Here is a 25757-nt window from a genome sequence, read left to right on the forward strand (position 1 = left end):
TCTTGTTTTTGCCGAGTATGACATTATTCTGTAGAACTCCTTCCAATCTCTGGTGGTGCAGCACAAGTATTTGCCTACCAGTCTGTGTGCATTACAGATGTAGACTATTTCTCTCTGTATTTCTACACACTAATGTTCCCTGTTATGCACTTGTACTCACGTACTTATTCTGTGTCTGGCACTCATATAGGCAGTAGAGATACAACGGTGAAAAAGCAGGTAAGAATACTTGCCCTCACAGAGCTTACCCTGTAGCAATGACAAGTCTGATTACCAGTGTGATTTGACATGGATCCTATAGAGCCACACCGATTCTTTGTCCGGCTAATGACCTACATCGACATGGAAGTTCAAACGTCTTTGCATCCTTTTTTACTTTTAATTTTAGATTACAACTACATTTTCATCAAAATAGGCCAAAAGACAGTTGACCCACACCAGGCATGGTTAGAAGGCCCCTGCAACACATGCAACACATGTTGCTCCAGGAAAGTAGAAAATAACCAGATGCCGCATTTGATTTCTCATAGCCACACGGAGAATGTGATTTTGTTTGGTATTTTATTTGCCACCAATTGGCTCCCGGACCGAGAGCTGAGCTGCAACGAACTTGTCCCATTCAGCCCTTTTCCAGAGGGCCTAACCAATGCCATTTGAGACTAATTTTTCTAAATAGCTCTAGCACGCAAGTCTCTGGACCTGGCTGTACAGTGTATCTCCCTAGGTAAGGCTTAACCTTAGATAGGAGCTATCACACCATGAACGTGTGCGCGTTCCCATGCGCATGCTAGTACTCTGAGCTCCCCTCTCATTTGGCTTCAACCTCAAAAGCTTGTCTCTTGAGGGAAAACTCATAGCTGGGAGGAAAGAACTAGCTTCTCCTTAACCCCCAAGTCTGCTGCCTATGTTTCGTGAGTCCTCGGTGGGGCTTGGGGAGAGGAAATGGGGAAGCTACATTTACACCACAATTGCAACAGAGCCATCTTCCTGCCGTCAGGGTCTTGGATCCAGGTTGAACATATCTATTACTTGAGCCCAAGAAACATCCCAAAACTCTAGCATGAATTCCCAGACCTCTTCACTGGGTCTCCTGGGGCCCTGCACTGTTTGCAATAGAGAGAACCAGGACTCTTCTACCTTTGTACTGGTGACTGGGGTTTGTCCCTAAACACGCACGGTTAGAACTATTCTTCCTGCCGCTGCTAAACCTTTATCAAGCTAGACTTGAGGGGCCCTGCAGTCTACTGGGAATTGGGGGAGCTAACGAAAAGGAATTCATATTTTAAATCTATTAAGGACAAAAATACTGTATCACACTTCTCAGAATCTGCAATGCCCCTTTGAGCTTCCAGATACTTATGAGTACTGTTTTCCTTGAAGTCTTGGTTCCTAGATTCCTTTTAGATTTAGACCATACATGGATTCATTTTCAAGGATCTCACTACATGAGCTTTGAAGGATGTTTGGGCATACTACAGGTGAGGTCCTTATCAGTCTGAATGGAATCCAGGTTCCTCTAACCAAGCCTAATACCACATCAGAAAGGCTCCCTTGGACTGGTGGAAACTAGGGGAGTAGTCTAGGGTCCCACTTGACTTCTAGGGCACACTCCTGGACATCCTCTTAGCTCCAATGGAGGCATGAAGGCTGGGGAAGAGGCCACCTTACCTGAGAGCTGCTATCTGTTCCTAAGTAAGACCACTCCTTCCCACATCTTCATGTTTGGGAAGTAATGGAGACAGATTTCTAAAACCTCATGTGTACTCCTACTAGAACCCTCACCACCACCCCCTCCCTCTTCCAACACTCACATTATCATCCCCACTATGTAACTTGGGAGCATCTGGACTAATTTCATTATACTCCATATCCCTGATTATGTCAGTCATCAGAACTCAGATCCTCCCCTCACTTCTTCCCTCATCCCCTACACTTCTTACATCCCTTTGAAGCTATATTTTTCTGTATGGCATGTATCATCACCTCGTACTTTATATATTTTACTTATTTGTCTGTATTCCCACCAGAATATCAGCTCCATGAGGGTAGGAATTCTTCTCTGTTTTGTTGTCTAAAATAGTGCTTGGCATAGTAGGTATTCAATAAATGTTGTTGAATGAATAAATGATGTGATGGATATCTGAGTATTTATTGAGAGCCACTAATTATTGAAAATATCTATTTTCTTGTTTTTTGGATGAATGACCCCCTTATTGACCTCTTGGATGTATAGCCTTTCCCACAGTCTCTGATAGTTGAGGGGACCCTCCAGAATCATCACATTACTTTAGACATAATCCTTGACACCCCTCCTCCATGTCAGACGTTTGCCAAAGCAACCCAAATGCCCAGTGTAATCGTGGATACTATCCCATCTCAGTCCTCTACATCCTCCACCTCTGCTCATATCTTCATTCTAAGACATTCAATCCAGGAGAAAAACAGCCAGATTTCTGACTATTATAGCCAAACGTGAGGCCATAATAACAGGAAACAGGCTTGTGGGATGGTCTAAGCAATCACCATTGTAACACCATCAGACTCCTTGGGATAATTACCTTCTCACTTTAATTTCTCAATCATTCATTCCTCAGAAGCCAGGAATGCTGGTTGATGGCCTCTCCTAGAAGGCCATGCACCTGGCTGGCCCTATCAACAATCTTGACTGTGCTATGAAGCTGGAATGTCACCACTTACATTCTGCAACGCTAACCAATCAATTGTGCCCTGCAAGGGCCTCCCTCTTAAATGACCTATTCCATCTCTAAGTCTGCCTGTGTGGCCTTGCTGAGTGGACAGAGAGTACTTAGATTATTTGTGATGGCTTGGCTTGGAGGTCTACATCTGTGGCTCTCCAACAAATTTGTTGGTTGGATAGTCCCAGAAACACCAAAAAATAAAGCAACATGTATCATCTTCAGCATCAAATGAGAATGTAGGAAGAGTCTGGAAAGTACAAAGGCTCCTATTTCCATCACTAGCCTCCAGCTGGCCTTGGAGGGACTGAACTGTGTAAATGAATTTTATTAGGGACTCGCTCCTCCCACGGCAAGATGCCCACGCAAGTCCTCATGAATCCATGCAACACTAGAGCAATAACTGGAGTGCCATGGTTCTGGGTCACTCTCTGAGTAAGAGTGCCACACCAATGAAATCTAAGTCCTGCTTTTACATCACCTATATTTCAGTCCCCACTCCCACCCTGGTACTTCCTTTTACCCTGATGGGCGCCATAACAACAACTCAGCAAAACTCAGCATGGGCAAATCTAAAAACTCCAGGCTATGCTTGCATGTAAGGCCCATTAAAAGGTCACCACTGAAGGCAACAGAATCCCTGGACATCCTTACGAATAGAATGACACTCCTTATTCCACCATCCCAGAAATTCAAAGGCAGATACATAGAGACCCCCTCCCCCATCACTGCTATTTCCGAATCCTCTCAATTCTCCCTGTGGCTGTCACTATCCGCAACCACACCGACCCACAGTCCGCCAGGCTCCATTATTATGCCGCTCGCATCCTTGATGGTCACTGTTAAGACTGGATATAGCATCTGTGCTGTGAAAACGCCTTCTAGGGCAGGAGATGCTTGCAGAGCTGGCAGAAATGGAGTTCATGAGACAGATCTGAGATCCAGCTGCCTATCTGCCCTGAACCAGCCCCACCCCCTTGGGATTCCACTATTCACAAAGCCCAACCTAAAACAGAGTGGGGGCAGAGCCGGAGCAGCTACTTGAAGGTGCTGAGGGAGTGAAAGGGAGGTACATTCAGGTGGCCCAGTACATAGGGGGAAGGTGTGCTAGTGGTGTTCCTTGAGTTACTGGGTCACTAGAATCTTATCCTTCGCTTTCCGCTGTATTTTTGGTTTCCTAAACTTGTCTTCCTTTTTGGATTATGGATCTGGAATTTATTTAAAGGGCTCACATCCTCACAAAATCCTCTTTACTGGCCTTCACCACCTTCCTCTACACTTGTGCATACATATGCACACACACGCGCATACACACACATTGTCGGATTATGGTCTGCATCTCTTCTTCTCACGGATTCTCTAACACTGACCCAAGTAATTGAATCCTCTGCATCCCACCCCATCTCCCCCAATTGTCTTATATGCTCAGTCCCTGTGTTGCAGTGGGCATGAACTTTTTTTTTTTAAGGAATAGTAATTTTTATAGCATACTTTGGAGTCTATAACAGAAAAAACACATTCACACTGGATCTTGCATCAATATGGAATTTCTAATCATGCAAGCTTTAGGACCCTCATATATTCAATTTGTGACAGTCCACGTGTGGAAATCGAGAGCAGATTTTAGATTCTATACTGCCCCCTGTTACCATGTTCTTGGGCTGCTTAAGCTTATCCCCACATGTGTTCAGAAGAGGGAGCGGTGCTCCTTCCTCACCCCACTCCTTCCCAGGTACATCTTCTTTCCTAATGATGCTTATTTTATGTGGAAGCTAAAATAACTCATCAGTTAGCTTTGATTGAACATACAGTGAGTAAAGAGAATGAAATGGCAGAATTTCACATGGTTTATAATCTGCATCTAGAATATACTGGAATGTTAATTACTCTATATAATTTACAGAGTGATTCTATTATATGCCATGTTCTTTGACGATAGGAGTATTTCTAACTCAATTTTGTAGCCTGTTCAGTGGCTCTTACAGAGTCTGGTACATAGTAAGTGCTTAAGAAATGTTTATAGAATAAATGAGTGGTCCCAATGGCAGTACTGAAGGAAGATGTCAGAATGTCAGTAGGTTGAGGGACAGATGAGGGCAGTTTTAGAAAAAAAATTTTTTAAACCTTGGGGTCCTGGATGGTCAAAAACAGTATGGACGCTGAAGAGAGACAGCTCCTTATAACCCATGGGGCACTGTCTGTGAGAGTCAATGAGATGGCTCACTCTCTCACTGTGAGTAGTCGGTGCAGGACCGGACAAAGCAACCAGAAGAGCAAGTACTGGAAGGGAGAATTTTAATCTTTCAAGCCCCATGCCCATGACTTTTTTTTTTTTTTTTTACATTTAAATACCTGAGAATGTGATTCACCAGCCATCAGATTTAACAAAACCCACTCTCATTCTGTTGTGTGCTTTAGTGATACAGAAAACTTTCAATTATCTCTGCTAATGGAATGGAAGCAATGGTACATATAATCAAAATGCCATTTCTATTTGCCTTTGGAAGTATGATGTGTGCTTTTCCCCCAGCAGGTTTGCTTTCATAATGATTAGTTCTGGCTTAGGCTAATATTAAAATGAGTTAGCATTTTCTCTGTATAATATCTGGTAGTAGAAGAGAAGAGATGTGTTTATGGCAGAGGAAACTCACGCAGGGTTTAGTATTTGCCACAGTTAATCGCCCACGTGGATAATCTACTCGCAGCAAGTGGGATTTTCAACAGAGCAAAAGGCAAAGAGCAACTATGTATCCTGGATTTCAGTGATCCAGAGGTAGATGCCCCAGAAGCAAGCCATACCTAGCTTAGGAAGAGTGTTAAAGGTGAAAGAACACTGGATGAGGCATAAGGACACCGGGGTTCCTTGGTGCCCAAGGGAGGCCATATAACCTCTTTGTGTCTCAATTTTCTTATCCATAAAATGTAATAATGACACCTGTTCTACCTAACAAGTTAACTATGCCAAAAGAGAACAGTGGGCTAAAGGACTTGTAAAAGTATTAAATGCTAAGAAAATGCAAAGCCCTGAAAGACAAACAATGAAATATTGTTGTTACTTTTTTTAGGAACTGTCCTTTGCCCTAACACCTCAATGCTTAGGGACTTGGGCTGTGTTTCTGAAACCTTCCCCAATTAAAAGTAGTCCCATTTCTTGAGGATCCCGCTCTTGAAGGATAGCTACTTTGGTCATGTCCAAGCACCCTAGTGAATGGACGCATCCTTTCTTGGGTAAGTTTCATTTTAACAGGGACATCTCAGCTATAATAGATTAACCTGGTGGCTCTCAAAGTGTGGTGCCTGGGTGAATAGCATCAGCATTTCTTGGGAGCTTGTTAGAAATGCAAATTCTTGGATCTATCCCCATGTACTGATTCACAAACTCTGGGAGTGGGGCCCAGCAATCTGTTTTAACAAGTCCTCCGGATGAGTCTGGTACACACTCAAATTTAAGAACCACTGGTTAGACCAAAGGAGAAAAAAGCAAGCTAGGAATTGGGCTCTGGGACACGCCACTGACACGCTTTTACTTTTCTGAGGCGGGCAGGGGAAGGCTTATGGGACTCTTCACATTACACTGCAAAGCTCTGTGTGTGTCAGTGTGTATCAGTGTGTGTGTGTGTGTGTATGTAAAATGATGATCTGGAACGTAATTTTCTCAGGTAGGTCTCTTTCCCAATCACCCTAACAATGTTTCCCCATCTCGGAGATTCCCTACCCCCCTTTCATGATTTACTTTTCTTTGTAGCACTTATCACCTTCTAATACACTGTATTATTTGCTTCTCTATTTTGTTTATCGTCTGTCTCCCTGGGCTAGAATATATGCTCTACAAGGGCAGTCCATTTTGTTCAGTGCTATGTCCTCAGCTCTGAGAACTGTGCCTAGCGGTACTAGAGGGCACTCGGTAAATATTTGTTGAATTAATGGGTGAATGAATAGCTGCTGAACCTGGGAAATGAGAAAATATTGGGGTCAGACCAAAACACTGAAACACCTGCAAGCATCCTTACTAGGCAATGTTGCTATGGCACAGGAGCCCTGCCTCTCTGTTTTTGCTCTGGGCTCTGAAATAAGTCTACAAACAAGGTTTGGGTATATGCCATCCTTGGGGATTTGGTTCACGATACTGTTCATCATTATAAAATGTGCTATCTGGTTTTTCCTAGGCATGGAGAGAGTGTACTGACTGATCAACATGTTTATCTGACTGGGGCCGGGGGCAGCCTATGGGTGTGCGACAGACTGGAGTGTGACATGGCAGGGAAAACAGCAGTCTAAGAACGAAAACCGGCAGTTCTAGTCCTCTGCCCCTAAACTCACTGTGTGGTCTTGGGCAAACTGCTTAGCATTTCTGGGTTTCATTTCATTTGTTGATCTCAGTGATCTTCAAGGCCCCTTTCAGCAGTTGTTATTATAAATCCATTCACATGCTACTTGATTAATGTATGTCTCCTCTACTGGCAAGCTCCATGAGAAGAGGGGTGAGTATATTTGCCCACCTAGTTCACATGCCCAGCACTTGCAGGCACTAGGTATTTGCTAAGTGAGCCAATCCCTATGAAAGATACATGGTGATCTCAGCCTCATCAGCCTATGCTCTGCACAAGTATGTCACAGGGACATGGATGTGGGCTACAAAGACCTGGACTGGAAAACACCTCCAATCACACAAGGAAGAGCAGGACACTGGCTGTGCCCCTCCCCCCCAACTCCCAGGGGATACAGAAGGTGCACAGTTCATTAAGGTGAAGACCATGGCAGTGCACAGGGGAGAGTCCAAGCTGGGCACTAGGGCATCAGCCCTGTGGTTTGAAAAAGCATGGGTCTGGAGATCAGAGACCTAAATTTGAATCACAGATCTGCTATCTTGCAGCTTTATGACATTGTACAAGTTATTTACTTCTCTTAGCTTTAGCCTCTTCATCTGAAAAATGAAGACAGAACTGCCTGCCTCTCAGGATGGCTGTGAAGATTAGAGATGGTGTATATCAGGTGCCTTCCCAGCACCTATATGAGAAAGGTGCTCAGTAAACGGAAGCCTCCTTGTCTGGTTCTGCCCTCCTGGCCCCTTATGAAGTTTCTAAGAACGCTTCCTTCCCAAGAGAACCTGCCTCAGTTGGTTACCAGCTCGAGACCGTGCCCTGGCCAGTCTGCTTGAGGGGGGTAAAGGGTGAGATAAAAAGTGTTGCTCAAAATATCTACCTTTGGAGATCTATATTTTCTTCTTTTGCTTCCAGTTTGCTTATTGAGATTCTGATATTTCTAATTTGCATGGCGTGAGAGCAAAAGGTGCAATTTTGTAAATAAAGTTTAACAACTCATTATCTTTTGAATGTGTTGAGAGTTATCACTGAACAGAACACGACTGAACCTTGCTTGTCTCTCTTTTCGGCTGCCTTTTTCTCTGCCTCCACATTGTTCCCTCCCTGGTAGAGTGAATTATACTCCTGCTCCTGCCCTGCCACTTCCACTCCCCCCCTCACCCCCGCACTCATCCACTACATATGGCCATCTTTATTCTGGAAAACAAATTCTGCTGCTAGGCAACCAGAACACAAAATTGCTGTGGTTGACATGATTCTTATTAATGACCGCAACTGCAGAAGTGCTGCCATTACAGCATGCCATACGTACGCTCCTGCGTCTGTCCCCAGCTAGACAGATCTTTCTCCAGAAAGTGGGATGGGTGGATTCTTGGTAGGAAATTAAGGGCCTCAGCACTCAACAGAAAGTATTTATAAATCACTGTATATCACAGCCTGCTTTAGAATCATTTTATTAGAACACATTCAAGAAAGTGACATACGGAAAAAAGACAGCAGCAATTCTCAGTCATGCAAATGCCCATGTTAAGGTTCTCCAATGGATTTAAATTCAAGTACAAAGACAGTCCTTTCCTGAGCCAGGTGCAATTCCAGGGAATGACACGTGAATTGGGAGCGCGTTTCCTCCACAAAGTTCAGAACACTGAACAAGTCCCATCCTCACAAGACTGTGAGGTACATGGAAGTGTAAACTTTCAGGATCTTAAGGACCCCTTTACCCAGCCCTCCCCCATAATCCAGCTGGGGGAAAGTGAGCCCAACGTCGGGACCTTTTAGAAATGAGGTTTAGTCTACTGAAAATAAAGCAGTGGGCCTTAAAAAATTAGAAAATGAGTATATATATATACATATATATATATATAGTAATGGAGTCATCTTTGCCTCTTGACTTGGTGTGGGGTTTCCAGGAAACTCTGTTAGGGGCTGGGGCTCTCTTGAGTGTCTTGGAAGCTGGAGGACTTTTTAAACTTTTAACTTTTTATTATGAAAAATTGCAAACACATACAAAAGTGGAGAGAATGGTATAATGAATGGCCACGTCCCCGACCTTCTAGTCTCAACAGTTAACCACCATGGAGCCAGTTTGTTTCCTTTATTTCTTCTCCCACTTCCCACGCACCCCCAAAAGGATAATCTGGAAGCACACAAAGGCTAGGAGGGTGGTCTTTGAACCAGAGACCTCAGGAGTGAGTGAGGTTAGAGGAGCCAGAAAATCCTGACAAAACTTGGGCAGACTGACGCAGATAGAACATTTGTTGGGGATGTGGTTGGGCCAATGTTTCGGAATAGCTAGACTTAACCCTCCTCTTTTCTACCATAAACTATCCCTTGTTCTTCCTCCCTCTTTCTCATGATGTGGGGGAGGTAGGCTAGATTAGAACGATGGGTTTTCCAGATTGGGGGCCACTGACAACAGAAATGTTCAATCTGGAGAAAAACTCCAGAGATAAGTATGTTCCTCTGACGAATGTGCCCCCTCACACTGCAGACCCCCAGGGCAGTGAGGGCCTGCGGTGCCTGGTGTTTGGATTGGGAGCCAGGGGAAATAGCTTGGGTCATGGGGCCTCTCACAGGTCCCTACTGTCCCACCATTTTCAACTTTGGAGAGAAGCTCAGTAACCTCGAATCGTACCCAGTAGAGAAGCAGGGAGCCCGAGGGGCAAGCCCATGGCCCAGGTGGGCAGATTTTGCTTGGAACATGCTGCCCTCTGAGCAAAGGCTGTACCCCACACCAGCCCTGCCAGAGCAGTCTCAAGAGAGGTGGGTGATGGGAGTCCAGCTGGGAGGTCCCAACGGCGGCACGGCTAACCCGGTGAGCTGCAGGGACAAGTCCCAGGCTGCGCGCTAAACGTAAGTGGAGAAAGGATCTCCAGGTCCCAGGTGCCACCGAGGAGCAAGGTTGCCATCCTGTTAAGAAAAGGGCCGGGGCTCTGTGATTTGCATATGACTTTGCAAAAATCTGCATGAGATCCCGTAGCCCTTTATAGAAAACAGAGTTAAATCATCAGTGCAACCTACTGTATTTCTAGCAACCCAATGCACAGAGTGCAACCTGGCGAACACACAATCATCCTTTGAGAAGAGAAAATGGAGTGAGCAGAGTGCTGTGTAGGACATTCCTTGGTCTGAAGGTTCAGAAGAAGCCAACCAAGTCCAGGATCCAGATGAGGATCGCTGACTGGCCACTTCCACTAACTCTGTCAGGGCTCCAATCCATAGACTTTTCCTTGCAATAGTTCCCAGTTGAGTGGTCCTGCAGTGGTTTCCCCCACACATAACAGCAGGAGGAGAGCCGGGAAGAATATAAAGAGGGCTGCATTAAAGATGAGGTCCTATGCGTGATCCTTAGTGTTTATTTCACACCCTTTTTGTTTGCTTCAACTCTTTTAGGGTCCCTGTGCCTGCCAGCAAGTCTCATTATGACATTCATTTGGGGGAAAGAAACTGAGAAAAGTTTACCCATTTACGTAGTAGATCTTTGGCAGTAAGTGACTTAAAATTCCTGATTTCAAGTGTTTCCAGGGTCCATGACATGCGGTAATCTGCAATTTTTCCAAGGCGTGTGGTTGGTTTGTGAGGCCGCAGGGCTGGCTGAGGGAGTGGATTACCGAGTGAGGGAGGGAGCCTGCCAGAGACCCAGCTGCCATATTCCAGTGCGGCCACACTAACTCTACTTGGCCACCAGAACAATGGAATGTGACCTTAACAATGGCCCCCCCCTCAAAGAAAGTCAACTTCTAGTGCTACTGGAGGAGTGAAGTATTCTAAAAAGCAATGGCTCAACCAAGAGAAAAGTTCAAGATAAATTAAGGAGTATGATCTCATATTTGACTGTGGCTCAGCTCATGATGTTAAAGGCTGCATCACATTTGCCATATAGAAATGAGAAAACAATCTGAAACTCCCTTAGTAAGAACTCCAGCCAGGCAAAAATTGTCCATTAAGGGAGAGAAAACACTTCAGCATCAAGTTAAAATGGTAGTTACTCTGAGCTGTGAAGATGATTGAGGATACTTAGGATTCAGAAGGGAGAGGAGAGTCTGAAGAAAGCCAGGAGCTATACACACGCATTTGTGAAGTAACTCATGGAAGGTACTAGTGACCACTGAGCTCACCTTGGCCAGGGCAAAAGGGTGTTAGGAATTTTATATCACATTACATTAATGGGGAGGTGGGGTGGTGGAGGGGTGGTGTACTCTGTCCTGCTTAGCTCACACCAATAATTCATTGTCATTACCAGTTTAGTTTATAAATGTGCTATAAGATCTGTAGAATTTATTGCAGTGGCAGAATTCAACAGTTTTATAAATGCTGAATTTGACATTTTGTTCCTTATACAGTTCTTAAAATTCTGAAAGGGGAGACAGTTTTAAAAAATATTTTTATTGTCATTTACTAACAAAGCTAATGTTCATCATCATTTTTATTGTCACTATTAACAGCTAATATTTGTTGAGCACTTAGCATACGCCAAGCAAAAGGCTGAGTGTCCAGCATGCATCATTTCACGTAATTTGCACCAAAATGTTATGGGGTGGGTAATACCATTACCTCCATTTTGCAGACTGAAGCCCTGAGAGGCCCTGCCCAGGATCAAACAACTGGCAAGTGAAGGGAGTGAGAGCTGTACTGGGGTTGGTTTGATTCCCGAGGCTATCCTTAACCACTGTGTATGCTGCCTCTCATAAAGGAGAATCCATCTCCTAAGTGATATTTGTACATTTGTGTGTTTGTGGATTTCAAAGGTCTGGGAAAGCATCTCACATATTTTGAGGATCCATATTATCCTCAAGGACCTAACTAGAAGTGGTTTGGGTCACTTCATTATACATAGTCATTAGATTTTGCAGCAAAATGTTTATCCCCTTTTAAACCTAAGTTGTGATCGTCTCTGTGCACCTACAAATCTTTCTGATGGTTTGATATGTGACATCTAAGAAGTAAAGACATGTAGGTAAACTGAATGCTTGTTCTCTAAAACCCTGAGAAAACACAGACACATTTAGAGGAAGCCATTATTGTATACAGCCCAGTTGGTAACATGAAAGATAGTGAACCCAATGCATAGCTCTTAACTTTAAAAATGACAGCCGTTCATAATCTCATTGAGATGATTTTCTAAAAATCTGACCTAAAGAAAGGATTAGTGGGAAAAGTTTAAGCGGAAGTGCACGTGCGTGCGTGCGTGTGTGTGTGTGTGTGTGTGTTAAAAGGCCATTACCTTTTTTTTTTTTTTGGGATGTGGCTGATTTCTATTATTTAGAAAATAACTCCCAGCTTGGAATTCATACATATTCCATATCCAATCACCATATACCTTTGGCATTTTGATTCAGTAGGCCAGGGCAGGGCCTGATGTTAGCTTTTAGAAATACTTCCCTCATAATTCTGCAGGTTGCCTGGTTTGGAATCCTTCGCACAGACACTTTCTCTATTTCCCAATCACTCCATCGCTTGAAAACCCGAGTTTTGCAGTGTTTCAACTGCATTTTCACATCTGCCAGCACACACTGTCCAAAAGTACTTGTCTTTGGCATTTTCCACGAGGGGCAAGAATCAGTGAGATGCACTTCATAGGACAGTGACTTTTATTTACCAGACCTCCCCTGTATTCTTTTATTTTAGGTGGGAAGGGGCCTGTGTTGAGATTTCCCCCACCTCCCACTATTCAGGTACACACCCCTTTATATAAATATTTTGTATAATATAACGTAGGCTCCATTCTAATGCTAGACACTCATAATAGAAGCTTTCTGAACTACAGAGAGATGTCTGTAGACCCTGGGTGCACAAGAGACAAGCACTGGACATCCAGTGGTATAAAAATAGCCACGAATAGGGAACATATTTATAGGTTATAGATTTATACCTTTCTAGATCCATAAAGAATTTGTGGCAACTATACTCCATTATCTTTTTAAATGCATCTTCAGTTAACTGTATGTCCTGGATGTTTCTGATGGAGTGGGAAACCAGAGAGGCAGGAGGGTGCCCGCATCACTACTCCCATGGTTAAGTCATAATAAACAACTTCCTTTATGCTCCTGATTCACGCCTTGCTCTGCTAGGCACAGAGGTCAGTGAGTGACTGACCCATGGGATCCATGGAGCATGGAATGCTCTTGGTATTTTAATTCAGGTGTGTTTCATTCAGATGATGGGAGTGGAGGGTGCTAATGATAGGACTTAGACCATTTGAGCCATAAGGTTACTTTTTGTGTTTTGGCCTGAATTATTCAATTGTTTTTAGTGAGCTTGTCCAGTGGAAGGCAGTGTGCATAGCGGACATCAGAAAGACCTGGGTTCAAATCTTGGTTCTGCCACTTTCTGGTTGTGTGACCTTGGGCAAGCTATTGAACTTCCCTGAGTGACATTTTCCTCATCTGCAAAATGAGGATAATGATACTTACCTTGAAGAACTGTTGTGAGGACTGAATGCAAGAGTATACATAAAATGCCAGGCTCCTATGAGGAGTTCAGCAAGACAGGTGGCTGTTATTGTCAGCTGCTTACACTCCGGATGGCTTCCTTGCAGGCAGCCTTTGTGCTTTTCTTGGCCTGCCCAATTATAGCAGGGATTTCTAAGAGAAGGACTGTGCCTTTCCCATTAGATAGGGAGGCAGGAGGTGTGGGGAATTATCCTCGATGGGGACTTTATGTGTTCTGTTTGTTCCCATGATACACAGGGAACTCTGCAAATACCATATTAACTGGTTTAAAAGAGCTTTCTCCACCCCAAATGTCAGACTAGAGCCTGGACTGGAAATTTTCCTTGATGTAGCCATCAGAATTAAAAATGGAGATACAGAGTAGTAAAAATATTGAATCGTGCACACAGGAAAGACATAAACACCGTGAAGTGTAGCTTTAGTTTAGTTCTTTTTAAAGGACTGATCTGGTGACCTCCTTATGTGTTCTTTCTCGCTTTCTACTCTGCCTGAGGGTCTCCTTTTGGCTTCTAGGTGCCTGTTTGTTGCTCATGCTGACCCCAGGGTTCCTCATCCAGAATTCTATCAGGAGCTTACTGAGGAGGGCCAGGCGGCCTAGCAGCTTAGTGATTAGCAGGAAGGCCTGGCAGGCGGTGCAGAGTGCACTCCCTCCCAAGTAACAGGCCAGGCGCTCCCCGCTTCTGGAGGAGCACCCCAGTTAAAAGGTATCAGCTACAGCAGGGAAGAGGCCATTTCCCTGTTTTTCTCTTTCTGTTTCTCCCTCTGCTCAGGGAATCCTCTGAGAGAACCACAGAACTAGGCAGTGTGGGAGAAACATCCTTGAAAATATTTGTGTCATGTAATTTTTTGGTTTCATTTCAAGTTCAGGAAGGTTGTAAATTGCCTCTTTACCAAGAATTCTTATCAGAAAACATTCCCTCTGCCCTTAGACTGTGGGAGCTGAAGGGAGAGAGGGAGGTGAGGGGCCGGGAGAGAGCTGGGTCTTGACCTAATGGATGAACCTCCTATTTGAAACCTTGCTGCCCATGCAGAGTAACCCATTTCCTTCATGGAGGCTCTCTGTGTCCTCCTCACCTGAGTCCCAGCATCCCCATGCTGAGTCATTCTGGAAACCTCCCGCTCTGGAATTACAGGGGCTTAAAACCAAACTTGAAACATGTGGGCTTTCTGTCTCTCACTCTGCGTATCTCTCCATGGAGTCTCTTGGACTTGTATACTTTCAGCTTTTCCTCACCTTTTCCATAGTTGCATTAAATAGCTGCATTTGGGGGAAAACTCTGACAAACTCCTCATCTCCTTGTCACCCCCAACTGGCCACTCCCTGAATTTTTCTTCTCTTTCCTTTCACTGTCCCAGGCTCCTGATCTACACAACGAAACACAGTTTCTGGTTCCTCAGCTTACAACCTTGGCCCATCCTACACGTCAGCCCAAATTCACTCTCTGGTCACTTTCCTTCCTCTTGAGCTACTGAGAAGTCAATCCCCGTTTCCTACGAGGTACCTGCTTGTTGCCTTGTCCTTGGTTCATGTTGAGGGTTGATCTCAGCAACAATCTAATAATTGTGTTCCTCCCTGTCCTTTAAAAATGACATCGATTAGGGTTTTCTTTGTTAATAAAAGTAATTTTCTTGTCATAGAGAATTTGGAAAAAGCCACCATCCAGAAATAACCACTATTTACATTTTGGTGTATTTCCTTCATAAATACATACATGCGCACATATATGTATATACATATATATGTACATCTGCATACATAAGCACAAATACCCAAACATATACACATACACATTGCTTTTTTATGTTTAAAACAGAAAAACTAGTCTTTCCTATTCAGAAGGAAAAGGAAGGCTCCCAAGCAGATGGGAGGAAAGGAACTGTACACTGTAGGAAGGTCATGTGGCCAGCAACAGCCAGGAGCTTTTGGAGCCCATGACTTAATAATAGCTTAAAATGTCATGGGCCTCATGGCCCGATGGCCAGGGGATATGTCCAAGAGATCCCTGCCTCCCAAACCACGTAGATGACTATTTCTTAGAGAGTGTATGGAGACACATTCGGAGACACACAACCCATAAATATACAAAAACGGAAGTTATACACATAAAACATACTATTCAAACAAGTCTTTTCTGAGCATGTCTATGAATGTCTGTGAATATCTGAGCATGTCTATGTCAGTGCACTGCAGATGACAGAAGCTATCACGTGTGAGCCTTGTCTTCCCGGATCTCGGACTCAGCTGCTGAGGTAAAAGCTAACTCACAGGGAACACCAGCGAACTGGAAGAAAATGCTATCTCACAGGGTGCTGAGGGAAGGGACTCCAGAAATCATTCTAATAACAAAGAAAACTTGTTTCAACAACACTCTTCCTGAGGTCAGAAACATATCTATCAGTACAGAGAAATAATTTTGGAGACATGGTGATGTCTGTGATAGGTTGGTAGGAAAGGCAATTATTATTTAAAAGATCATTCTACTTAGTGAAGATAATCACACAGATAATCTACCAGAAAACATGTATTAGAGGAAAGCTTTGCCGACAGCAAGGGAGCCAGAAGAGGGGCAGAACCGGGGGAAGGGGCCTGTGTACCAGGAGCCTGTAGGTCCTAGAGAATGCTACTGTGGTTTGGGAGCCATGCTTCTCCTCTTGAAGCTCCCAGAGACAGACTTTACATAGTCCATGAAAGTCCAGAGCCAGGATGAAGAATATGCCATCGCTGTGGTGATCCACTGCAACATGATTTCAGGAAAAGGATCAAGAATGAAGGAGAGCCATGATGGCTGAGAGGCAAAGCTATGGATGGGGGTTAAGAAAAGATTATCTGGGAGATGGTAGGTGAAGAGTCCAGTTTCAGGCCTGCTAAGGACAGCAAGGCGAGTCATCCAAGTGCAGTAATGCCACAGACAGTTGGAAACGGGGCTGGGTCCCAGCGTGAGGGATAGGGCTAGAAACAGAGATTTCTCAACTCGTTGTTAAGAGTGCGATGTTATGCTCAACAATGTGGCAAATCCAAGTAAAACACATAACATATGCCCTGAATGTTAAAAGAATGGTATCTGACTTGCTTGTTTGTGTGTGTGCGGGCAGGGCATGGGCAACACTGGTGGCTGAGAGGTGTGTGTGTGGGGGGAGTAGTGAGCATCTGCACGAAGGTGGCATGAGTCTGGCTGGCAGTGAAGGGCGGGCCAGATGTGATTATACAAGTCAGTAAGCATCACTGGAGAAGGACGTAAGCAGGAGCCAAGCACGATGTGACCAGGGACATTCAACTGCCATTATTTATTACGTGCTAGATGCTGCAGTAGACAGGAGATGCTGCAGAGAGACAGCAGACAGGAGAGCCATGAGCAGCATGAAGACCAAGATACGATTCTTAAGGAACTCACATGTAACATGGGAGAAAGACATATAGGCAACCACTTATTTGATAAGTGTAATTAGGTTGAAATATATAAATGCCAATATTCACCCATTTTTTAGATCACAAAAACAGTAGTTTCATCTGATTCAACCGAAAGTAGGTGCATCATAGTATGCAGAACAGATAAAGGTCTCTAAAGGATCATGTGTCAGAGGGAAAACTATACAAACATTTTGGACATGGGCCTGTCCTTTATCCTTAGTGAATGTGCTACTGACGGCTTTTAACTGGCAAGTGAGAAATGAAAGAAAAGCTTTAGGAGCATGAATCTGGTGTCAGGAGATAAGAAAAGATAAGATGCAGGAGCAAAATCCCAGAAAGCAGGGAGGCCACTTAGGAGGTTACTGAAAGAATTTCAGCAAAGGGCAACCAAGGCCTGACAGGGTGGTGTGACAGAGATTTTGAGGGATTCGTCCTCAGGACTCGGCAATAGACTGGCTATCAGGGAAGTCTGCCCCAAACAGGGAAGTCACCCAAGTTACCAGTTTGAGAGAAGAAGGAAATCATTTTTTGAGATTGAGATTGAGACTGAGACCGAGGAAAAGTCAGACATCCAAATGGAAACACAGAGGCAACCAGTTGTAATGACTGTGCTAAGCTCTAACCCTGCTCATTATGTGGCCATTTGGTCTTGAATTTGCTTGTCGGTTTTCTGGTTCCTCAGTAGAACTTAGCCTTCATACAGGTGGGGACTGGCCTGTTTTGCTTCACACACATCTCCATCCTGGCACAGGGCCTGGCACATGGGGGGGTGAGTGAATAAACTCATATGAAAACCGCCATGAGGAGTAAAGTCACTTCAGAGCTATATAATCTTGGCATTTTTGTCATGGACATCAGAACTGAAGCAACAACTATGGTTGGAGGTAGGGAGGATGTAGAGAAAGAAGAATCAGGAGAAGTTCAAGTGCAGCTCTCCCCGGAGCATGAGGTAACAACACGGGTGGACGGGAGCTGGTTGACGACATGCGGGAGAGGAGGTGCTGGAGTGAGATACTCGAGTAGGTACAAAGGATGAGATTCAGGGGCTTGTGGATGGGTTAACATTGAACTCTTTCTGAGTCTAGTGAAAGGATCAGAGAGTAAGATGACTGTGGTACATCTAGGTGAGGATAAAAGTAACCATCATGCCAAAACAAAAAAGAAAAACCCTCGGTTTTTCTTGGATGCTAACCAATAAAATCTAAATTCCTTTGAATGGTGTGCAGCATCTGCTGTAATCTGACCCAAGCAATACTTCCGGTCTTATTTTTCATAGCTCACCTCACAACCCAGAATTCAAGCAGGCATATCTACTCTGCATGCCCCAAACTCTTCCGATGTTTCCCCTTCTCCCTTACTGGCTCTTACCATTTCATCCATGTAGAACGACCTTCCTCTGCCCCCCTCCCAGTGCTGCCTGGATAAACTCTACCCACTCAGTAGAGTCTAATGCTGAAACTCCTCTGATCCTCCTGAACTAGGATTTTGATTTTCTTAATTACACCTGGTCCCAATTTCTAGATCTCGCTCTTATCCACAATGCCAAACATGTTACCGTATGTTTATTTGTTCTTCATTTATTCCTTTCACAAATATTTACCGAGCACCTTCCATGAGTCAGTACTTTGCTGGATTCAGTGGAGCAGTGGCAATATAAAACAGACATCCTTCTGTCCTCAGCCTGGTGGAGGAGCCAATCATATAACCACACAAATGCTTATGGTCATGATGACAGGAAATAACAGTACAGGGCGTCGTGACAGATGTGACTTGGGGAAGGGACTTAGGCAATGGGTCAGGACAGACTAAAATCAGAAAGAAGAGAGGTTCGTAAAAGGGGTGGACTTAGGCATGGGAGGAGAAAGAAGCTTCCAGGCAGAGAAAACACAGGCCCCTATATGCAGGCCCTGGGCTGGGAAGAACCCTGGCACGTTCAAGGAAGCCCAGGCAGGCTGCAAGGCGGGACACAGGAGGAAAAACGGCCCCCATGAGGCCAGAGAAGTGGGCTGAGGCCCAGATCATGCAGTCACATCGATCATGTTGAAGATTTTGATATTTATCCTAAGAACAAGGGACGCTAGTGAAGGGCTGGAAGCCACAAAGTGACATGGACAGCTTGCATTTTAAAAAGATCATGCTGGCTGCAGAACGGAGAAGAGAGTGGAGGGAGGTAAGAGTGAATGTCTGGGGACCAGTTAGGATGTTTTGTTCATAGGTCATGTGTGAGAAGACAGTGGCTTGCACGAGATGGGATTATACAGATGCTCAGTAAATGCCAAAGGCGGGTAGTCATCAGTCTTATTGGAGTCAATCACAAGGACTGAGAAAAGTTGAGTTTCATCTTTACAAATCATTCCACTAAGGTAAACCAGTGAACATCACCTCAGTTCTCGAGAACCCCTTGGGAAATGTGCTGTCGGGATAATCAAGTTTACTAAAGGTAAACACCAACATTTTATCTCCCCAATTTAACCATTTTTATAAATATCCTTGACTCTCCGCCTTCTTAAGCAGAATACATTGAACTAATTTCCACTTCTGTTAGCAGTTATAAATACCAACATGAGTATTAATTATGGTGTAGTGCAGGATGTAAGGGAGCCCTCAGACATGCCCAGTCATGATGCTTTCTTGGTACCCTTACTAAACAGAACCAAACTGTTAGAGCTTTAATTCATCCATCAGCTTTGCTCTCAGAGCTTTTCTGCTTCCTCTCTTGCTGACAGTAGCTCAGCCTTTGTGGCTATTCGTGGGTCTAGACAGAAGTAACTGTCGCCCTTTCTAATTTTTCTATGGGCTAAGTAACTAGATGGCCATGAAGGTAAGAATTACATATAAAATCAGGATTTGAGAGACTTTCCTGTGAGCACAGATGTTTAGTTTTGCTATGTGAAGATTTCCTCCCTATATCTTGGATCTATTTGTTGGACAGCTGAGTTCCGAATCCAATATATTTATCACCTTTTTTTTTCTAACACATTGCATTGCTTTGGCTGTATAACCTGTTATATAATGTATGACAATAGACAAATACATTTCAAAAAGTCAAGTAGTTCTTATTCTTTCATTACAACAGAGGAGGAAAATTTAGGGAGCGACAGAAACCTGCATTAAAGTTCCCATGTTGCTATACTATTCTGAGGAGAAATGGTGAATTATATTTTAAAATACTAAATGTAGGAAATGTCTCATATGCGACATCATATGAACCTCTAACTTATAAATATATTGATTTCAAAATGCCAAATTTCATGTTTATCAAGACAGAATAAAGAGAGTAAAAAGATGCACCACAGAGTGAGAACAGATATTTAGAACATGTATAACCAATAAAGGACTAATAACTAGAATATTAGTATCTAGAATATGAACAACTCCTAAAAATGCATACAAGAAACCCCTAGAAACTCACTAGATACATGGGCAAAAGGCTTGAATGGGGCATCATAAAAGAAAATCCAAAGGCCCAATAAGGACATGACAAAGTGTTCAACCTCATTAGTGATTAGGGAAATGCAAATTAAAACCATTAGCAGATACTACCACATCCCCACTAGACCTGCAAGAATTTTGAAGTCTGACAATATCAAGTATAGGTGAGGCTGCACAGCAACTGAAAATCTCACACATACTGGTACGAGCGGCAGTTTGGTACCAGCATTTTGAAAAATAGTTTACACCAACTAGTAAAGTAGAAGGTATAGATACAGATATACCCCATTACTTGGCAATTCCTTTTCTGTTCACCTAGAAATTCCACTCCTTGCTTTACACCCTAGAGAAACTCAAGCACATGCACACAAGGATACATATAAAAAAATATTTACAGCAGTACTGCTCCAACAGCCCCAAACATCCCATGTAGAGAATGGATAAATTGTGGTATAGTCATACAACGGAATATTATACAACAGTGAAAATTAATGACCTATACGCATCAGCATGGATGAATTCCACCAAAATAAGTGTTGAGCAAGAGAAGACACACACACACACACACACACACACAGAGTATAATTCCAGTCATATAAAATTTAAGAACAGCCACACTGAAACTACATTGCTTGGGGACACATACAAAGGAGGTAAAAATATAAAGGAAAGTAAGGACAGTATTATTACGAATGTTTAGAGAATGATTACCTCTAGGGGAGAAGAACAGGGTTGTGATCAGGGAGGGGCACACAGGGGGGTTCTGGAAAGCTGGCAATGTCCTGCATCTATGACTTACATGGTTATTTCCTGTATATTCACTTTATAATTGTCCATTCACTTGTTTAGGAGTTTGTATGCATTTTCAGCATACATATTTTATTTTTAAAAAAACCTAAAAAGTTGGGGCACCTGGGTGGCACAGCGGTTACGCGTCTGCCTTCGGGTCAGGGCGTGATCCTGGCATTGTGGGATCGAGCCCCACGTCAGGCTCCTCTGCTATGAACCTGCTTCTTCCTCTCCCACTCCCCCTGCTTGTGTTCCCTCTCTCACTGGCTGTCTCTATCTCTGTCGAATAAATAAATAAAATCTTAAAAAAAAAAAAAACCTAAAAAGTTTAATGTATACCAGATATTTATAATTGGGGATGTACTCTATCCATAGAAACAAAAGTATAATTAACATTAATCAGACAACCCCACAAGTTGCATTTGGGTAACAGTATAGATGAAATACTGCTTAAATATTTATCTCAATAAAAACAAAAGAAAATAATAGTTACCAGTTAAACAGTTAAACAAATCATACCAGAGCAATCATGAGTAAGGATTATTTTTAGAGTATCTGATATCAGATTGGAAAAGGCAAAAATATCGATGCTACACTAGCTTGCATGACTGGGGGGAAACTGGCACTCTTACGGGAGTACGGACCGGGGCAACATCCACACGGGGTAATGTGACAATGTGTATCAAAATTTAAAAGGGATAGTTGTGCTTTTAGGAAGTTACCCTGTTACTATACTCATGATTCACAAGTGTAAGAAACTATATCCGTACAAAGCTATTAATTACAGCCTTGTTTGTAATGGCAAGAGATTGGAAACCTCCCATTTACCCATCGATAGAGAACAAGTTAAATAAATTATGGTAATGGAATGCCACACAGCCACCACAAAGAATGAAGCGGCACTACATGACCTACTGACCTACTGTATGATTACCCAAACTGGTTACATGGAAAAAGTGTAAAACAGTACTTACTGTATGCTACTACTTGTTTAAACATTTTTAAGAAGAGTAAGTAAATATGAGCTGTCATGTTTTTAAAGAATCTTTCAGGAAGAATATCTACATTTTGAAACACATGCATCTATTACTACTTTGAAAGTTCGTTTCATTTTAAGAATCTTGAATGCATATGCTTAAGGAAAAACAGGCTTAATTACATTATTATGAGGAAGTACAAGATGATTTTGGTAAAGATTCTAATGAGTTTTTTGAACAGTTCCCATCAGAGTGAATAGCACATTAAAAAAAAAAGTCAAATTCTACATCAAAACAAAATAATTCTTTTGATACAGATGTATCAATAGGACTTCTCCTTTACATACTGTCCATGATTAGAACAACTATTTTGGGATCAAAACTGAAACAAAGGAGGAGAAATAGAAAGGAAGATGAACTTTAAGGCCAAGCTCAAATCTCACTTTTGGTATAGAAGCCATCCAATTTGCCAGGCTGAATTTGTTGCACAAAGTGGGTATGCTTCTGTTACAAAGCTTAGCAGACAGTGTGGTCAGCATGTCTCTCAGCTGACACTTTCTCTTTGTAACTTCTCGGGTTCCTAGCAAAGCAGCCAGCATAAAGGAGGTGCTAAGTACAACTGTCCCCTTTCATAAATACATGAAACGCATCCACAGCCACTGTGTTTGGCATCACATATAAGACACTTGGGGTGTGCAAGGACAGAGGTTGTTCTTATATATTCTGAATCTCCAAGGTATCTTGTCATCGGTGGACACTCAATAAAATTCCACTGAATAAAAGAATGAAATCATTTGAAATAATTTTCAAATATATTTTAAATAATTTTCTATTTTACCTCTAATTTCATTTTTCTCTGCTCACAGATCTCTTTTACTTGGTCATGGGTTCATGGCTGTGCCAACTAGTTTGCTCTTTATGGGGCACCTGGGTGGCACAGCGGTTAAGCGTCTGCCTTCGGCTCAGGGTGTGATCCCGGCGTTCCGGGATCGAGCCCCACATCAGGCTCCTCCGCTATGAGCCTGCTTCTTCCTCTCCCACTCCCCCTGCTTGTGTTCCCTCTCTCGCTGGCTGTCTCTATCTCTGTCAAATAAATAAATAAAATCTTTAAAAAATAAATAAATAAATAAATAAATAAATAAATAAATAAATAACACAACCAACCTAGTGGTCTGGACTTCACGTTCCCCTGTTAGAAATACTGTCTTGAGTTTAAATGAGAACATATCCTAGAAATCTTTCTTTTTGGGGATTTTTTAAAAATTTTTTCATGAATGCAACAAAGGTTCTTAATATCCTATGAGGAAAAGGCATAAAAATTGTGACTGCTCTTGTTTTGGGGGGTTGTGCATGCAGTGGGAGTGGGGAGGGCTGGACTCTGCATTATAGATTTCAGATTCTGTAGTTCAAAGCACCTCCCTTGAACAACCATTCCCCCCCCACTCCTCATCCCTTCACATCTTTTTTTTTTTTAATTAGAATAATTCTTTCTGTGCTCGCTTCGGCAGCACATATACTAGAATAATTCTTTCTCTCTTTCTTTCTTCCTTTCTTTCTTTCTTTCTTTCTTTCTTTCTTTTTCAAGAACAACTTCCTTCTGATATTCCTGTTTCATGAGATAGATGAAATTTAAAAGTATTTAGGGGTTACACTGAATACTTCTTGCTCTTTTCTTTTTGTCTAGAATGTCTGTCCACCTGCCATGAATGTAAACCTTCTCTAATCAGGAGTGTGCTGACTGCCACCAGAGCCAAAAGATCGCGTGTGTGTGTGTGTGTGTGTGTGTGTGACTGGCGGGGGGGAGAGAAATCTGGCATTCTAATTTGAAATGGTTATGAATCAGGGAATTAAAAATTGCAGGACTACCTTCAAGTGTTCCCAAATGATCTTTTTAAAAGAAAGGCTGAGTTCTTTTTAGATAAAAGCTGCAATGGTATCAGTCACAGAGACATGTATGGAAGTAGAGGTTAAAACAAAAGTCAGTTCCAGTGAATTCCAAACGCCTTAACATTGAACATATTTAGGCTCACATCAGCAGGGAAGAGGTCAAAGCAGGAAAGCAAGGGGTTTTGTTTTGGTCAATGCCATATCCCGTATGTCTAAAACAGTGCCTGCTACATAGGTGAGTTCAATAAACGCTGATGGATTTGTGAGATAAAAAGGTGGCATCCATCAAAATCCCGAGGAAAAGAAAAGACAATGCCTTTTTCATCTCCTCTGGTGTTCACTAAGTCATGTCTTCCACGTGTATGGAAGCCGGTGACAGCAAATAGCAAATGAAATTTTTTAAACCCCATTCCTGCAGCTGAAGGAGGAGCTAGCAGGAGACAGGAGACAGACATAGTAAAAGCTAGAGGCTTTTTTCCCCTTTCAGTACATCATAAAGTTCAGAGAGGATACAAGCCCTTGCGATTGCCAGTGTTCAGGGAGCACTCACTAAGCATTCCACGGCCGGCATCAGCAGAGGCCACACAGATTAGAGGAACAGCTCTCCCGAGCTTGGAGTCAGTGTATACATCTCTCTCCAATTACCAATTCCAAACAGAGCCAAGTAGAGCATTAAAAAAAGGACAGGAGATGAACACTCTGAACTGGGAAGACCCAGCTTGCAGCCCTTACATCTGGGGAGGCTGCACACTGCCCACCAGCTCTGACACACAGCATGGCCAGGGTCACGTGGGCGCGGCACATGGCGGGGAAGAATGGATAGATGGACTGGTAGGGCCGAGGGTCTGCCTGAAACGACGGAAAGGATACCTCCCACGGGTCTCCTGTGCATAGTTCTGCATCTTCTTCTAGCAGTTTTCTCTCAACAGGAAGAGCGATCAGGGCAGAAGCAGGATGCTGCCCCCTCAGAAGGCATTTCCTACTTACTGCCCTGGGGACAGGCCCGGAGCCAAAGTCCCGTCCTCACTGTGGCTTCTTACAGAGGGCCCCTAGGGAGGACGTTCGCACGGGCTTCTCTTGACAAGGCCCTGTTTTCTGGCAGTAAGGATCACATCACCTCACTCCAATGCCACAAATTCTGAGACCCACACGTGCCCGTTTTCTGTCTACTACATCACACGGGTCGTGGCAGACGGGGGCAGTAGCCATCAGCCGTGAGGAAGCAACACTAAGCTGCCAGGCAGGTAAACCCCAAGCAAGCGTTTCCAATCTAAGCTCAAGATCAGGAGACAGGGTAATATTTACCCACTTGCTACCCAACAGGCTCTTCCCGAGAATGCCATGCTGTGGCCCCAGAGAACCTCTGTCATGTTTTCACGGTATTGGTAGCTCCGGATGGAGCACGACACCCACTTCAAAGCCCCCTTCGCCTGTTCCATCCATTCTAGTCTCACTGCTCTGGCTCCAAAAATTCATTTCCAGCAACATTTCTGCTTGAATTTTCTGAAAGAGTTAATTTTCATACCCGCCAGGATGGTTTACCACCAGACACCATACTCCAGGTGTCACTTCTAACCGCCCGCGAGTTCTACTTGCTAAGAACAGTATTTCTCATAGCCTGTTTCCCCTACTACAGCTTTATTTATTTTTTTTAAAGATTGTATTTATTTGTTTGAGAGAGAGAGAGAGCAGAGTGAGAGAGAGTACACGAGTGGGGGGAGGGGCAGAGAGAGACGGAGAAGTAGGCTCCCCACTTGAGCAGGGAGCCCAACGCTGGGCTAGATCCCAGGACC

The 25757-nt window shown here is 43.5% G+C and overlaps 1 protein-coding gene across 9 annotated transcripts in view; it reads right to left on the reverse strand.

Moving 5' to 3' along the window:
• The window catches only part of KALRN (kalirin RhoGEF kinase), a 642459-nt gene that overhangs the window by 172904 nt on the left and 443798 nt on the right, over positions 1-25757 (reverse strand). For 4 of the 9 annotated variants that reach the window (XM_057306498.1, XM_057306497.1, XM_026495106.4 and 1 more), the window contains exon 34: positions 604-9928. The exons of the other annotated variants lie outside the window; for them this stretch is intronic. In XM_057306498.1, the coding sequence (XP_057162481.1) occupies positions 9866-9928 (63 nt within the window). In that variant the 3' untranslated portion in view covers positions 604-9865. Of the gene's footprint in view, positions 1-603; positions 9929-25757 lie in introns of those variants that run through there. 9 annotated transcript variants of the gene reach the window in all.

The sequence above is a fragment of the Ursus arctos genome, unplaced genomic scaffold (genome assembly GCF_023065955.2).
Source record: "Ursus arctos isolate Adak ecotype North America unplaced genomic scaffold, UrsArc2.0 scaffold_4, whole genome shotgun sequence".
Lineage (NCBI taxonomy): Eukaryota > Metazoa > Chordata > Mammalia > Carnivora > Ursidae > Ursus > Ursus arctos.